Source organism: Podarcis tiliguerta (genome assembly GCF_965153285.1).
Source record: "Podarcis tiliguerta genome assembly, chromosome: 9".
NCBI lineage: Eukaryota > Metazoa > Chordata > Lepidosauria > Squamata > Lacertidae > Podarcis > Podarcis tiliguerta.
In genome coordinates this window covers 10392743-10409248 of record NC_139542.1, presented here as the reverse complement: position 1 = coordinate 10409248, position 16506 = coordinate 10392743, and the positions used below count along the sequence as shown (strand labels likewise).

Here is a 16506-nt window from a genome sequence, read left to right as displayed (position 1 = left end):
TTTCTAGGAGATGTGACCATGGTTCATTGTATTTGCAGCACCTGATGTTTTTATGGTTTTTATGGTTATTGTTGTTTTTCTTTTTGTTTCCTTTATGAATGATGCCATGGCCTTTGGCTAGTGCAATAAAGTTTATGATATGACTGAGCCCAGGAGGCATGGCAAAGGCGCCCTGCACTTAGCCCAGGCCATAGCAATCTGCCACAAATATATATATATATATCTGCACATCACACTGCTGTTAAAGTCACAAATATGCTGGCTGAAAAGCTGGAGATGGATTCAGGTTTGGTGAGGCCCTAAGCTACTGAAGATAATGGGGCCCTTTCTATGTCCAGCTGTCCTTTGTCAACAACAAATTGTCACTGATTTTTGTGTTGAATATATGATACATGGTAATTTATGGACCTAATAGGTATCTAAAGCCATTTGCACATGTTGCCTTGCAACCAGTCCATGCAGAATGTAGGTACCCTATATATAGAAATGAGCAAACCAGTGATATTTCAGGGAGCAGGCAGGGCCCATTACTTACATCAGGGGTCAGCAAACTTTTTCAGCAGGGGGCCAGTCCACTGTCCCTCAGACCTTGTGGGGGGCAAGACTTTTTTTTTGGGGGGGGGGTGAACGAATTCCTATGCCCCATAAATAACCCAGGGATGCATTTTAAATAAAAGGACACATTCTACTCATGTAAAAACATGCTGATTCCGTCTGTGATCTGGATTTAGAAGACAATTGGGCCTTAGTTTGTCTACCCATGACTTACATCATAGGAGCCTACACAACACAAAACACTGTTGCTGTACAGTGGTACCTCAGGTAACATACGCTTCAGGTTACATACGCTTCAGGTTACAGACTCCGCTAACCCAGAAATAGTGCTTCAGGTTAAGAACTTTGCTTCAGGATAAGAACAGAAATCGTGCTCCGGCAGCGCGGCAGGAGCAGGAGGCCCCATTAGCTAAAGTGGTGCTTCAGGTTAAGAACAGTTTCAGGTTAGGAATGGACCTCCGGAACGAATTAAGTACTTCACCCGAGGTACCACTGTATGTGGGTTTTATTTCATTTGTTTTTTTATCTTATATTTTGGAAATGTACATTTTGGGGGGGGGGCCAAGAGAGTGGGGCCCTAAGCTATAGCTTGTTTAGCTTATACGTAAATCCAGCACTGACCCGAAGTATAAAACGCTGGAGTGAGTCAATGGAAAACAAAGAGAAACAAAGGACCTTGTGGTGGCAGTGCAGTGGAAAAGACTTTCTGAATCTCTAGCTGTGGGTTTTTCCTTCTTCTTCTTTTTTTTAATTGTAAAACCAAAGCAATTATCTCTCCCAGCTATGAAGATAACCTTCAGCCTGCTATAAAATCCATTCATGCTTGCCCTCTCAGTCTGCTCCTCTGCCAGATGAGAACAATCTACCCCAGGGTCTGGCTGATAGTTTCCTCCTCTTGATAACAGAAGAATGATTCTAAATTCCCATTCTTTTCCCTCCCCCCCAAAAAACTGGAAGGCTATTTCCTCTGCAAACACTTAACCCCACAGATTACAGGGTGGGTTGTCAGAGAAGAACCTCCCTGGGTGTCTTTTGTGATTTTTACAAGGGTGCCGTGAAATGGCAAAAATTGGAGGAAAATGAGGAGTGATGTTTGTGGGTTTCCTTTAGGCCGCAGTGGTGGCCAAACCTGGCCCTCTAGCTGTTTTGGGGCTACAATTCCCATCATCCCTGACCACTGGTCCTGTTAGCTAGGGATGATGGGAGCTGTAGTCCCAAAATAGCTGGAGGGCCAAGTTTGGCCACCGCTGATAGGATACATATTATTATTATTATTATTATTATTATTATTATTATTATTATTATTCCAATAATTTGAGCACTGAACCCTACTTTCCATTCTTTTAGAAATGAACCTCTCCCTCTCTCTCATTTTATTTTTGGAAATTATAACAAATTTTAACAATCATAGGTAACATAACACAAGGCCAGATCATAGAATTGTAGAGTTGGAAGGGACCATGAGTGTCAAAGAGTTTCAACCTTCTGCAATGCAGGAATCTTTTGCCCAACAGTGGGCTTGAACCCAAAACCCTGAAATTAAGGGCCACATGCGGAGCTGAGCTAATTGAGCCAGGGAGCTATCAAAGAACAAAAAAGAAGAAGGCTATTACAATTACAAAGCTTCCCAATCAATCCCGGCCTATCCTTGCTGTAATCCAGTGGCGTAGCGTGGGTTGTCAGCACCCGGGGCAAGGCAAGTAATTTGCACCCCCTAACCCGTGGATTTGCGCCCCCTAACCCTAACCCCCAGATGTTGCACCCGGTGCGGCCGGCCCCCCTGCACCCCCCACGCTACACCACTGCTGTAATCCATCTATTATTGTTGTTATTATTATTATTATTATTATTATTATTATTATTATTATTAAAAATAAACTTTTAAAATATTAGCACAAGTTTATGTTTCGATGTGGCTTAGTGTGTCTCCCACAGTCTCAGCTTCTGTTCCTTTCCGAAGAGGCTGCAGCTGCGAGATGAGTTTGCAGGTTTGTGTCTCTGCAGAAAGACCACACAGCTCTCAGAGACATTATGCAAGGAACACTGTATTCCACTTAAGCTCTACAGGCCAATTAGTATTGGCCAGAACAATACATTGCATGGCCAAGATGCATTTCTCAACCCCCAACTCCTATTTATTCTCTGCAAAGCAGCACTGAGTAGGGAGCGGGGACACAGTTTGCAAAATGAATAAATAAATAGTGATTACAGTATGATGGTGGTGATGGGTGATTTGGAAGAAATACAACTTTGTTGCATGGTATGTAATCCCAAGCCACAGGCTTTTGCTTATTCAAAGAAGAAAAATGGAAGATGAACTACTGGCTATGGGGAAAACAGCAAGATCGTTAAGGAAAGGCCACTGCTGTAGGACTGATAACTGACCCAATAAAACTGACAATAATAATAATAATAATAATAATAATAATAATAATAATTATACCCCACCCATCTGGCTGGGTTTCCCCAGCCACTCTGGGCGGCTTCCAACAAAACACTAAAATACAATAACATATTAAACATTAAAAGCTTCCCTAAACAGGGCTGCCTTCAGATGTCTTCTAAAAGTTTGGTAATTATTTTTCTCTTTGACATCTGGTGGGAGGGCGTTCCACAGGGTGGGCGCCACTACCTAGAAGGCCCTCTGCCTAGTTCCCTGTGACTTGGCTTCTTGCATTGAGGGAACTGCCAGAAGGCCCTTGGCGCTGGACCTCAGTGTCCGGGCAGAATGATGGGGGTGGAGACGCTCCTTCAGGTATACTGGACCGAGGCTGTTTAGGGCTTTAAAGGTCAGCACCAACACTTTGAATTGTGCTCGGAAACGTACTGGGAGCTAGTGTAGGTCTTTCAAGACTGGTATTATATGGTCTCAGTGGCCGCTCCCAGTCACCAGTCTAGGTGCCGCATTCTGGAATAGTTGTAGTTTCCAGGTCACCTTCAAAGGTAGCCCCACATAGAGCGCATTGCAGTAGTCCAAGCAAGAGATAACCAGAGCATGCACCACTCTGGCGAGACAGTCTGCGGGCAGGTAGGGTCTCAGCCTGTGTACCAGATGGAGCTGATAAACAGCCTCCCTGGGCAGAGAATTGACCTGCGCCTCCATGGATAGCTGTGAGTCCAAAATGACTCCTAGGCTGCACACCTGGTCCTTCAGGGGCACAATTACCCCATTCAGGACCAGGGAGTCCTCCACCCCCGCCCCCCTCCTGTCCCCCCAAAATAGTACTTCTGTCTTGTCGGGATTCAACCTCAATCTGTTAGCCGCCATCCATCCTCCAACCGCCTCCAGACACTCACACAGGACCTTCACCGCCTTCACTGGTTCCAATTTGAAAGAGAGGTAGATGAATGACTTGATTTGCTCCTGTGCCTTTTACAGCAGGATGACCTGTTAAAAGGTGAGGGGCTTCTTAAAAATAGGGCATTGAGACAAGCATAATCACTTGCTGGTGCAATGTAGCTCAAGCAGCCGTTAAAGGCACAGGAGCACAGGTGCGTAGAAAAGTTGGCCACTTCCGCTCTGTTTAATATGATGGTCAAACAGAACAACCTTTAAATCTGAGCAGTTCAGGTACAGCTGCTACAAAATGGAACAAAATGCAGATAAAATGCAAAGTTAAGCAGTTATCAGCAACCCATGATTAAAATTGGCAACACTGTAATTCTGGTATAAGACGGTGGGATGGAATCAGAAGCAGGCTTGCCACATTTTTAAAATCTGCCTTGTTCTGTCCCTATGCTCTTAACAAGCCCGATCAGCAAAAAGCAAGCCCAGAAGTCGTCTCCTCCATTTCAGGGCTAGCAAAAACTTTACCTGCTACATCTGTCTGTGCCTTTCTGCCATGAAAAGACACAGTAACAGGACCAGTAAATAAAAGGTTGCAATCCTGAGCCACATTCTCTCCTGGGCTCCTATACCAATAGCCGTGTGATAAGTGGAAATTCAGCTGCGCCAGCTATCTCCAGCATCAGTATAAATTGATGGGGATTTGTCAAGGATTGTTGTTGATTAGTTGTTTAGTCGTGTCCGACTCTTTGTGACCCCATGGACCAGAGCATGCCAGGCACTCCTGTCTTCCACTGACTCCCGCAGTTTGGTCAAACTCATGCTGGTAGCTTCGAGAACACTGTACAACCATCTCGTCCTCTGTCGTCCCCTTCTCCTTGCGCCCTCCATCTTTCCCAACATCAGGGTCTTTTCCAGGGAGTCTTCTCTTCTCACGAGGTGGCCAAAGTATTGGAGCCTTAGCTTCAGGATCTGTCCTTCCAGTGAGAACTCAGGGCTGATTTCCTTCAGAATGGAGAGGTTTGATCTTCTTGCAGTCCATGGGACTCTCAAGAGTCTCCTCCAGCACCAGAATTCAAAAGCATCAATTCTTTGGCGATCCGCCTTCTTTATGGTCCAGCTCTCACTTCCATACATCACTACTGGGAAAACCATAGCTTTAACTATACGGACCTTTGTTGGCAAGGTGATGTCTCTGCTTTTTAAGATGCTGTCTAGGTTTGTCATTGCCTTTCTTCCAAGAAGCAGGCGTCTTTTAATTCTGTGACTGCTGTCATCATCTGCAGTGATCATGGAACCCAAGAATACACCTATTGAATTTCTGCCTAGTGCCTGGCTCTCAAAGCCACAGAAGCCACAGCAGGGTGGGGGAAGCATGCTAACTAATATAAAGGAGCACTGTAAATGTGTCTGTGCAACTTGGTGTACACCAAAGCATCCTAAAACACAAGGGAAGTTGCTCATGAAACATACAAGAACCTTTCTCCTCAAATTCAGATTGGAAGCTGAACCAGCTCCTGTATCACTTAGGACCAACAGTGCGCTGAGGTAGCAATATTGGTGGGGACAGGACAGGTTCCTTATCTTTGTTTTAGGGTTTTGGCATGCTTACTTTAGCTCATGATGAAGACATTATTCAAAACCCAGTCCTGTGGAACTCCCTGCCACTAGAGATTCAGAAGGCACCTACTGTGTCAATTTTTAAATGCCTGTAGTAAAATTTTTTATCCTGCCAGGCCCATGCAGGCAATTAAGAACACATCCTTCCATGTGGTTAACTGATGCATTTTAAAAACTTTTTAATGGTTTCTATTGTGTGGTTTTGCGTTTTTATTGCTTCAATTTTTTTTATGACACAGGGGTATACCGATATTCTTTTACAAACCAACAAATAAAGTGGAGACAATTAGGCCGGGTTTCCCTTGAGAATTTTTGTTGCCCTTGCCGATGACAATGGGATGTCTTTCCCTTCTTGTCGTCCATCTCAGGTTTTCCAGGCCCATCAATGGCACCTCGGAGCATTGATTTCAAAAGAGGCCCAGGATCAGAGCCAGCTGCTGAGCCTCTTTGTATCAGCCATATTGACTCCGATTCAGCTTAGTGGTTTGGAAACCTGCACTTTATCACTCTGCACTATGGGAATGTCAGTCCTCAGGGAACCGTGCTAATACCATCTGGGAAATATTAGGTGTGTTAAATGCGTACGGCCTCCCATGCAAGTTTCATTGCTCAGAGATAGTCTTCCATTTAGATTTTTAAAAAAATTATATTCTCCTTTGTTTCATGGTACATAACTTGCTCACCCAAGCCTTCCCCCCAAAGATGAGGTTTTAGCATTTTATTGCTTCTTGTTTCTACCCTGCGCTCCTTTGGGAGGAAATACAGCTGATTCATTCATTAATGCATTATTAATTCATTTACTAATTAATGCATTATTAATTTATTGATTAATGTATTGTTAGTGTGAATCGCAACAGCATAAAGCAAGGCTTTTAAAGAAACGAATATCGTAAATAATTGCTAAATGCTTCACAGGGGTCTGATGTGTTTTCGGACTGGTTTAGCAACAGACTGGCATTAAAATAGAATGAATACAGTGTGTGAGGTAAATCAGAAAGGAAATCAGGATCTAACGGCAGGTCTCTCAGTGATTTGCAGGAGATCCAGCAAGGATTTCTGCATTTGGCAGCGACAAAAAGGGCCTCTTTCAATCCTTAAAGGAGGCTGTTGAAGCAGAGAAAACTTGAGGTAACAATTGTGGGAGCTCAGCTCAGGTCTGGTTCTGAAAAGCCACTCCTAAGCTCAGAGCGCACCTTGCTCCTTTATTTTAACTGTATGCCTTTTTGCAGCTGGTTGTAGTTCTTTTTTCCTTTTTCTTTACAGTGGTACCTCAGGTTAAGAACTTAATTCGTTCTGGAGGCCCGTTCTTAACCTGAAACTGTTCTTAACCTGAGGTACCACTTTAGCTAATGGGGCCTCCCGCTGTCGCCGCGCGATTTCTGTTCTCATCCTGAAGCAAAGTTCTTAACCTGAGGTACTATTTCTGGATTAGCGGAGTCTGTAACCTGAAGCGTCCGTAACCCGAGGTACCACTGTATTTTCTTGTTACAAAATCATATGTACATGTGAATCATAAAACATGACACGACTAAAACAAAATAGGTCACTGGGGGGTTAAAATAATAAACACCTTATTTTGTGGTACATACATAATAATTAGATGATTGCAGCAAACCAGTATAATGAGATTTTCAGTAAATCAACTTGGTAAACACAGAGGGAGCTAATGAGAAGTGACGGCTTATCTACGGCAGGTTGCAATATAGGTTATATTTCTCGTCCGTGTGTTGTTTCATTTGCACACCAGGCTCTAGCTGGTAGAGCTTGAGCTTCTAGTAAAAACCCCAAAGAAAATGCAATAAACCTAAAGTTTATAAAGTCTATTGTAAAGCACAACAGAGGCAGGTTATTCACACCTTCCTTGTAGACCGTTTCTCTCCAACCTGGGCTTGTCAACTTACCGATCCTCTGCTGCACTGAATCGACAACGTTAAGCCACACTACTTAGAAGTAAGTCCATTGAACCACCAGGACTTTACTTCCAAACAATGTGTAAGTCAAGTGTGCAGTTAAATAGTATGCATGTTTATGAAGCAGTCATAGAATCATAGAATCATAGAGTTGGAAGAGACCACAAGGGCCATTGAGTCCAACCCCCTGCCAAGCAGGAAACACCATCAGAGCACTCCTGACATATGGTTGTCAAGCCTCTGCTTAAAGACCTCCAAAGAAGGAGACTCCACCACACTCCTTGGCAGCAAATTCCACTGTCGAACAGCTCTTACTGTCAGGAAGTTCTTCCTAATGTTTAGGTGGAATCTTCTTTCTTGTAGTTTGGATCCATTGCTCCGTGTCCGCTTCTCTGGAGCAGCAGAAAACAACCTTTCTCCCTCCTCTATGTGACATCCTTTTATATATTTGAACATGGCTATCATATCACCCCTTAACCTCCTCTTCTCCAGGCTAAACATGCCCAGCTCCCTTAGCCGTTCCTCATAAGGCATCGTTTCCAGGCCTTTGACCATTTTGGTTGCCCTCCTCTGGACACGTTCCAGTTTGTCAGTGTCCTTCTTGAACTGTGGTGCCCAGAACTGGACAGTCCCACTGAGTTCAGTCCCACTGAGTTCAGTGGGGCTTTACTCCCTGGTAAGTGAGTTTATTTATGGGCATTTTTACCCTGCTCTTTGGTCAAAAAGACGTACAGAGTGGCTTATAACAGTTAGTAGTAAAGAAGTCTCTGCCTTCAGCCTGACAAAAGACATGACACAAAAGGAAAAGGGATTGGGAGGGAGGAGGAACAAAACAAACCCAGGCACTAGTTCGACTTAGACTGTCCTTCCGATCTGCAAGCCCTAGGCTCTGTTTAATCCACATTTCTGCCCCCCACAAAGAATCCTGGGAACAGTAGTTTGTTAAGGATGCTGAGGATTGTAGCTATGCGATGGGAAAACTAAAGTTTTCCCCAGGATTCTTTGCAGAAGGTGGCAGGGATATGCTGTTCTGTCTCAGGCTGAGCCAAAAAAAAAGCTGTGCACACTTTTGTTCACTACTCTGACTGCACCACTGTTTCTTGATGCACTTTCCCCCAAACCAGCTTTGATCCAAACTGAGAATAAGGATAACCTCACTGCACTGTAAGGGGACACGGGTGGCGCTGTGGGTCAAACCACAGAGCCTAGGACTTGCCGATCAGAAGGTCGGCAGTTTGATTCCCCCCGACGGGGTGAGCTCCTGTTGCTCGGTCCCTGCTCCTGCCAACCTAGCAGTTCAAAAGCACAGCAAAGTACAAGTAGATAAATAGGTACCGCTCTGGCGGGAAGGTAAATGGTGTTTCTGTGCGCTGCTCTGGTTGGCCAGAAGCGGCTTAGTCATGCTGGCCACATGACCCAGAAGCTGTACGCCGGCTCCCTCGGCCAGTAAAGCGAGATGAGCGCCGCAACCCCAGAGTCGGCCACGACTGGACCTAATGGTCAGGGGTCCCTTTACCTTTACCTTTACCTTTACCCTGCACTGTAAGCCAGTATTTTGTAGGCAGCTGATGTCTCCCCCTTCCAAGGAGTTTGGGAGGGGGGTTTAGGGCACCCTCCCAGAGCATCCTCTGGCTGATGACAGAGGCCAGAAGGTGCCACTTTAATTATAGGCAAGGAAATCCCTGCAGGAGGAGTTCCTGCTTTAAGCTGGGAGTAAAATATTCTTGGAAACCGGAACCAGACTTTCCTTTGAAGGCTGATTAAGCAAAGCCGGAGGGTGTTTGTTTGTTTGTTTGTAATGCTCTTCTGCATTCCAGCCTTACCTGGCTGCTCAGCTGCATTCCTCTTGAGCATCATTTGCTTGCTGTGCGTCTTTGCAATAGCTGAGCAGGCTGTCTGCAACACATCCTTGATTGTAGGATCTGAGAAGTAGACAACAGGCCCTCATCAGCCTTCCTTAATGAAGTGGCCTTTCCAAGGAGGTGCAGCAGATACAATTCCTTTCATCTGCCTGTCATTTTCTGGTGCGCTGTCTCTGCTATAAAACACATGCCATTTCAACTGAATTTGGACATTAACCACTCCCCAGTTAAGGGGTTTGTGAGCCTGTACAGGTTTTTTTTGGATGTGTAGTGAGTATTCATTCAGAATTATCAGCAGATAATTTAAACTTGCAGCAGAAAGCACAAGAAAATAAAATAGGCAGGGCACTTCGCAGAACAGAGGCAACTTAAAAGCAAGGATGTGGAATGGAATAGGAGAGGAAAGAAATGCAAAGAATTCCTAGGCTTGAAAGTCTGCCAAAAGCTGTCTGATCTGGTCCCTTTTCTCTGCAAATAGCCAGGCTACATGCCACGGTTCTGGAAGTCAATCAAGATTCTGTGCATCTTTTTGATTTGAGGTGTGCCTCCAGTTTGAAGCCTTGTGCTCCAAAAGTGGACAACAGAAAAATTCTGACTTTCAGCACAACCCCATGCATGTTGACTACTACCATAATTATTATTTTTATTACAGTATTATTATTTGTACCCCGCCCATCTGACTGGGTTGCCCCAGCCACTCTGGGCAGCTTCCAACACAAACAAAAACACAATACAGTGGTACTTCTGGTTACGTACTTAATTCGTTCCGGAGGTCTTTTCTTAATCTGAAACTGTTCTTAACCTGAGGTACCACTTTAGCTAATGGGGCCTCCCACTGCTGCTGTGCCGCCGGAGCACGATTTCTGTTCTCATCCTAAAGCAAAGTTCTTAACCCAATGTATTATTTCTGAGTTAGCAGAGTCTGTAACCTGAAGCGTATGTAACCCGAGGTACCACTGTAAAGCATTAAACAGTTTTAAAAACTTCCCTATACAGGGAAACCTTCAGGTGTCTTCTAGAGATCAGATAGTTGCTTATTTCCTTGACATTGGAAATAAACAGGGCGGGCGCCACTACCGAGAAGGCCCTCTGCCTAGTTCCCTGTAACTTCACTTCTCGCAATGAGGGAACCGCCAGAAGGCCCTCAGTGTCAGGGTTGAACAATGGGGGTGGAGATGCTCCTTTGAGTATACTGCGCCGAGGCTATTTAGGGCTTTCAAGGTCAGCACCAACACTTTGATTTGTGCTCAGAATTGTGCTGGGAGCCAGTGTAGGTCTTTTAGGACTGGTATTATATGGTCTCAGCAGCTGCTCCCAGTCACCAGTCTAGCTGACGCATTCTGGATTAGTTGTCATTTCCAAGTCACCTTCAAAGGTCGCCCCATGAGGAACACATTGCAGTAATCCAAGCAGGAGATAACCAGGGCATGTACCACTCTGGTGAGACAGTCTGCGGGCAGGTAGGGTCTTAACCGGCTTACCAGATGGTGCTGGTAGACCCTGGACACTATTATTTTATTTTAATTTATTCCTTGCCTTTCATGCTAAGGTCTCAGGGCATTGAAATTGTTTTTCAAATTAACAAAAAATGCAATCCCCCCAAATAGGGTGAGTCACCAGACTGATTTGCCATACAGTGGTACCTCTGGTTACGCACTTAATTCATTCCAGAGGTCCTTTGTTAACCTGAAACTGTTCTTAACCTGAAGCACCACTTTAGCTAATGGGGCCTCCCGCTGCTGCCGCACCACCGGAGCATGATTTCTGTTCTCATCCTGAAGCAAAGTTCTTAACCTGAGGTACTATTTCTGGGTTAGCAGAGTCTGTAACCTGAAGTGTATGTAACCCGAGGTACCACTGTAATGCTATGGTCTACTTCATGGGTAGGCAAACAAAGGCCCTGGGGCCAGATGCGGCCCAATCGCCTTCTAAATCCAACCCACGGACGGTCCGGGAATCAGCGTGTTTTTACACAAGTAGAATCTGTCCTTTTATTTAAATTGCATCTCTGGGCTATTTGTGGATTATAGGAATTGGTTCATTCCCCCCCCCTCAAAATATAGTCTGGCCCCCCACAAGGTCTGAGGGACAGTGGACCGGCCCCCTGCTGAAAAAGTTTGCTGACCCCGGTCTAGGTAAAGGGACCCCTGTCCATTAGGTCCAGTCGTGACTAACTCTGGGGTTGAGGCACTCATCTCGCTTTACTCGCCGAGGGAGACGGCGCACAGCTTCCGGGTCATGTGGCCAGGGGAGGGGGAAGTAATGTGTTTCTATCTTGGAGGTGATTCCTAAGTGACTGTTAAAAAGGTAAAGGGACCCCTGACCATTAGGTCCAGTCGCGGACGACTCTGGGGTTACGGCGCTCATCTCGCTTTATTGGCCGAGGGAGCCGGCATACAGCTTCTGGGTCATGTGGCCAGCATGACTAAGCCGCTTCTGGAGAACCAGAGCAGCACACGGAAACGCCGTTTACCCTCCCGCCAGAGCGGTATCTATTTATCTACTTGCACTTTGATGTGCTTTCGAACTGCTAGGTTGGCAGGAGCAGGGACTGAGCCACGGGAGCTCACTCCATTGCGGGGATTAGAACTGTCAACCTTCTGATTGGCAAGTCCTAGGCTCTGTGGTTTAACCCACAGCTCCACCCACGTCCCTATGACCCCTGGTATACTTTCTAGTATATTCCAACCTAGCAATCTTCTTGCAAGGCAGACAAAGTACCTGCTGTCTTGGCTGGCATGCCATCGGCCACGTCCACAGACTGGACCCTGTCCTCAGGGTAATCTGAAGGGTGTTTATTCAGAAGTTAGATCCAGTGGGGCTTCCCCCCAAGTGAGCATGCACAGATCTGCAACCTTTGAGTTATTTGCAGACCAGAAGTTCAGCCACCTGGTATGTGACAGTCCTGCTGTCAGCTGGAACACCAGAAAGCCAAGGCAGGGGCATTTGCAGACAGAGCTGGCCAGGACAACAAAGTCCTGTGGACAGAGAGATAGGCTAGGATAAAAGAGGATAAGCTCACGGATGTCGCTTCAAGTTGCTTGGAGAATGGATGGGTAAACAGCGGGATATGCAGCGACTTCCACTGAGATTTAGTGATCTCCACCCAGCCAAGGACTGGCTGGGTCTGCACCTGCTTAGCTTAGCACAGGGTGTTCAAAAGCTGCTCAAAGGCATTCAGGAAACAAATTACGTTCTCCTGGGGAGGGTTCTGAGGGCCAGGTAGAAATATTTGGAGAGCCCCCAACCCCCCGCAATAGAGTAAGTGAACGAATGTGCCTCAGATCCGGCTGCAATCCTGCACACACGCTTACCTAAGGGTAAACACCATTGAACTGAGTAGCACTTCCTAGTAAAAATCACACGTCTGGGACTGTGCTGTTAATGGATAACTCCTCTGTAAACTTTAAGCAGGGACTTTTCTCGCGCCTTCGTCCCTGCAATTTCTGAAAGACTGCAGGGAGACATAGCAAAAGAGTGTGGAACTTTTAGAAACAGCTTCATCTCTCCTGTTCCTTTTAACCTTAAAGATGGGGCGCTTTGGGGGAGGGGGCGGGTGCTGCTGCTGCCAGGATTTATGTAGCGTATTTTTCCTTAACGCACTTCACTGAGGCAGAGCAATGCAATTCCTGAACACACACACCTCCACAAAGTGGAAGCTGTAAGGTGTGTGTCCCCCCCCCCACCATGGTAACGTAATTCACCTGAGGGTAAGATACTAACAGTTCTGTCTTGGAACTCTTCCTGGGCCTCACCTCCGCAGACACACTTTCCTTGACCTCCGCTTGGGACTATCTCCAAAACAGATCAGGCTGATTTGCAAAGAAAGCGAGAGGCAGAAGTTTAGCTGTCAAGCATGGGGGAAAGAGCAAAAGGGGCGGGGCCAAGGCACGGGAGGGGAGGGGCCACGAGGTGGGGCGTGGGCGGGGCTACGGAGGCCAGGTGAAACTGACTCCGGGAAGAAGTTTCATCCTGGGCGCCGCCCCGGGGGAGAGCGCGCGTGTGCGGCGGTTTCTGTTCCCGAATGCCTCGGGCGTGCGGAACCGCGGCGGGGCTGGGGAGGAGATAAGCTTGGCGAGGTGGAGCATGGCTGGATGGAGGAGGAAGCAGCGGCGGCAGCAGCAGCAGCGAGAGCCGTGCGCGCTGGGCCGGCGGAGGTGATCCGTGCGCCGGGGATTTCGAGGTCATCATGGCCAAAGAGCTGAGCCAAGCCGAGGTGCTGGACTTCCTCTGCCAGGCCGGGGGGAGCGTGGCCAACGCCGCCTTGCTGAGCCACTTCAGGCACTTCTTGCGGGACCCCGACGCGTCTCCGGCTCAGCTGCAGCGCCGCCGAGAGCTCTTCAAGGGCTTCGTCAACTCCGTGGCCACCGTGAAGCAGGACGAGCCGCCGGGCGCCGCCAAATACGTGGTGCTCAGGAAGCGCTACCGAGAGCTGGTGGGAGAGGAGCCCAAGGCACCTGCCGACGATGCCGCCCAGAGCCAAGCCGCCAAGCAGCCGCCGCCGCCACCGCCTCTGGAAGTGGCAGTCGGCCGGGGGGCGCTGCAGGGCCAGGCCGGGGCGCAGCGCGCGCCTAGGGCGCACGGCCAGGAGCCTCTCCGGCGCCAGGTGGAAGAGGAGCGCGCCGGCCCAGGCTCGGCCCACCAGCTTAGGACTTGCCCGGAACCTCGCAGGTGCCACCCGGGGGGGCTGGGAGGGCGATCGGGGGCGCTGCTTCCGCCAAACCCCGCGCTAGGCGGCCGGAGAAGCCCCTCGGAGCCGTGCGCCCTGCTTGGAACGGAGCAGCACAGCCAAAGGGAGCCCCGGCTGGCTCCTCGCGGGGACCCTCCGCTCCTACTAGGCGGGGCGCCGCAGTCAAATGGCCCCTATTTACCCGTCGGGAAAATGGGCGCGCCTCCAAGTGCCGCCAGCCCCCAGCAAAGGATCCGCGAGTGGGTGGAGAGGGCGCATGCCGTTACGCACCAGTCCGCCCTGCCTGACCCCCTTCTGCAGCGCGAAGAAGGGTCCTCCTGGCCAGCCCGGGCGTCGCCGCCCAGCTCGGTGGGGAGCGCCTGCCTTTCTCAGGATTCCTTGCCCGGGCTGGGTGCCCGGCGGGACCCCGCGCCCGTCTTCCGGAGCATCCGGTGCCAGCTTTCCCTGCAAGACCTGGAGGACTTTATCGAGAAGGCGAGCTCGGCGAGCGAAGACGGCAGCAGTGCCAGCGGAGGCAGCGACTCCTGTCGGCCTGAAGGGCGCGCCGGCGTCCTTCACCAGCCCTTCCCTGCCAGGCAGAACGGCCACGGCGGTAATTCAACAGGGACAGCCCGGGCCGGGCCAGATAGCATCTGCTACAGACCCCACGGAAATGGCTTGGCCAAGGATGGCGCCATGCCTGATCACCTCGCCTTGCTCAACCGGGTGGTGAGCAGAGCCGCCTCCTGGGACAAGCTGTGGGACGCAGACTCCCCCAAACCCGGCAAAGAGCCCCCCAACCCCTGGAAAGTGACCAGACTGTCTCCCTCTCCCCTGGAGACCCCCCTGAGCCCACGGCTGGTCCAGAGGCAAGGATGTTCAGCCACTTCTAGTGACGTGCAAGGGCTGGGCCCAGATCCAGATGCTCCGAGCGAAGGCAGGTCCTCCTCAGTGCCCTTGGAACCCCGAGAGCACGCCTGGCTGGTGAAAGTGGCCACCGGTTCGTGGATGCAGGCCAGGGCGCTCTTCCTGGAAGACCCCCACCTGGCCACCCGCAAAGACTTCATCATGGGCTACACTGTGCTCCACTGGCTGGCCAAGCACGGGAACGTGCAAGTGATGCAGGACTTTGTCGCCGGCGCCAGGAAAGCCGGCGTGGACCTCGACGTGGATGCCAAGTCCGGCTGCGGATACACCCCTCTGCACCTGGCTGCCATGCACGGCCACCAGCTGGTTGTCAAGCTGCTGGTGCAGAAGCTGCGGTGCAGCACGCAGGTGCGCGACAGCAGCGGCAAGAGGCCCTGGCAGTACCTGAGCAGTGCCACCTCCGGGGAGGTGTGGCAGCTCCTGGAAGCTCCTCAGGGCAAGACCATATTCCCGGCCCACCCCATAGCCAGGAGCTCCACCTCGCTCGGCCCGAAAAAAGGCAAGAGCCCAGAGCTGGGCAGGAAAGTCAGCAGGAAGACTTCCTTGGCAGCGTACCTGAAACCTCAGCACATCAAGTGGAAAATGGGGAGCAGGTTCCAGCTGCTGCAGGAGAAGGAGGAGGAGTACAATGAATGAGGACCGCAGGGGACGCTCTCAGCTGAACCATGGGAGAGGGCGTCACAGGAGAGATTCCCAAGGGCTTTGCCTGCAACGTGGCTGGATTTGGCGAGGGACTAGAGGAGAGCGGAATTGAGCACTTTATCCATATTTATTTTAATTGATTTTATTTTTTCCAATTATCCTAGGCAGGTGCTTCAACCCGGGTCAATTGATGGAGAAGTTTTGTTGCTCTGTGCCCCATCGCAGAGAAACTATGTTTTTAACCATTTTCTTATTAGCGCCCCATCTTCAGGATCAGACGTGGGAGAATGCACTCTGTTTGGATGCCGGTGGGGACAGCTTTGGCCTCTTAGGAATGCTTGTATGGAAGGGTGAACCAAACAGCTAAAATCTCAAACCCATTTTTAATATGTAGGTGCTTGGGGAATTGGGGCTGGTGGATTTGTAGCTGAAACCACCATAATAACAGTATTCAGGATGTCACTTCGGTGTGAAGATCGCCAGGCTTTTGAACTGGGGTGTCATTTGTCCTAGAACAGCCACAATTAATTATTTGCCTTTAGGAGCAGGTTGTGAATGAGACAGACAGACTGGGGACTCCTTTTTAATTAAGCTGGGATCACCTTTTGGAGGAGTTTAAACCTAAGGAAAACAACCACAACAAAATTCTGGTGTGGGGTTGAAGTGTTATCTCAAATATCAGGTTAATGAAATGAAATCCTTTCCCTCTATGGCCAGCCCAAAGCACAATCAGCAAAACCTCGGAATTTATTTTACTGTGTTATTTTTAAAAGCCTGTTAATAAATTTATTTTATTTTTCTTTGCTCCTTGATATATATTCAATATCATTTGGCCTGTGTTAGGCATATTGTTTATGTTGCTGGAATGCTGGGTGGCACAATGGGCTTCCTTTTTTTAATCCACTTTTTTGTTGTTGAACAAACCTTGGTTACAGCTCATGGCAAGCGAGGGAAAGAAATTAACTGTGAGCTTAACTTGTTTGGGCAGCATGCTAAGTCATAAAGGTAAAAGGTAAAGGGACCCCTGACCATTAG

At 48.7% G+C, this 16506-nt stretch overlaps 1 protein-coding gene across 1 annotated transcript; it reads left to right on the top strand.

Annotated features, from left to right (window-relative positions):
- The first annotated feature begins 12486 nt into the window (after positions 1-12486).
- Positions 12487-16274, top strand: SOWAHB (sosondowah ankyrin repeat domain family member B). The gene has a single exon (XM_083398376.1). The coding sequence runs from the start codon at positions 13423-13425 to the stop codon at positions 15463-15465; it is 2043 nt and encodes a 680-aa protein (XP_083254502.1). The 5' UTR covers positions 12487-13422; the 3' UTR covers positions 15466-16274.
- The last annotated feature ends 232 nt before the right edge of the window (positions 16275-16506 follow it).

Excerpts from the sequence above, each read along its gene's own strand:
- SOWAHB (XM_083398376.1), top strand. The coding sequence starts at position 13,423 with ATGGCCAAAGAGCTGAGCCAAGCCGAGGTGCTGGACTTCCTCTGCCAG.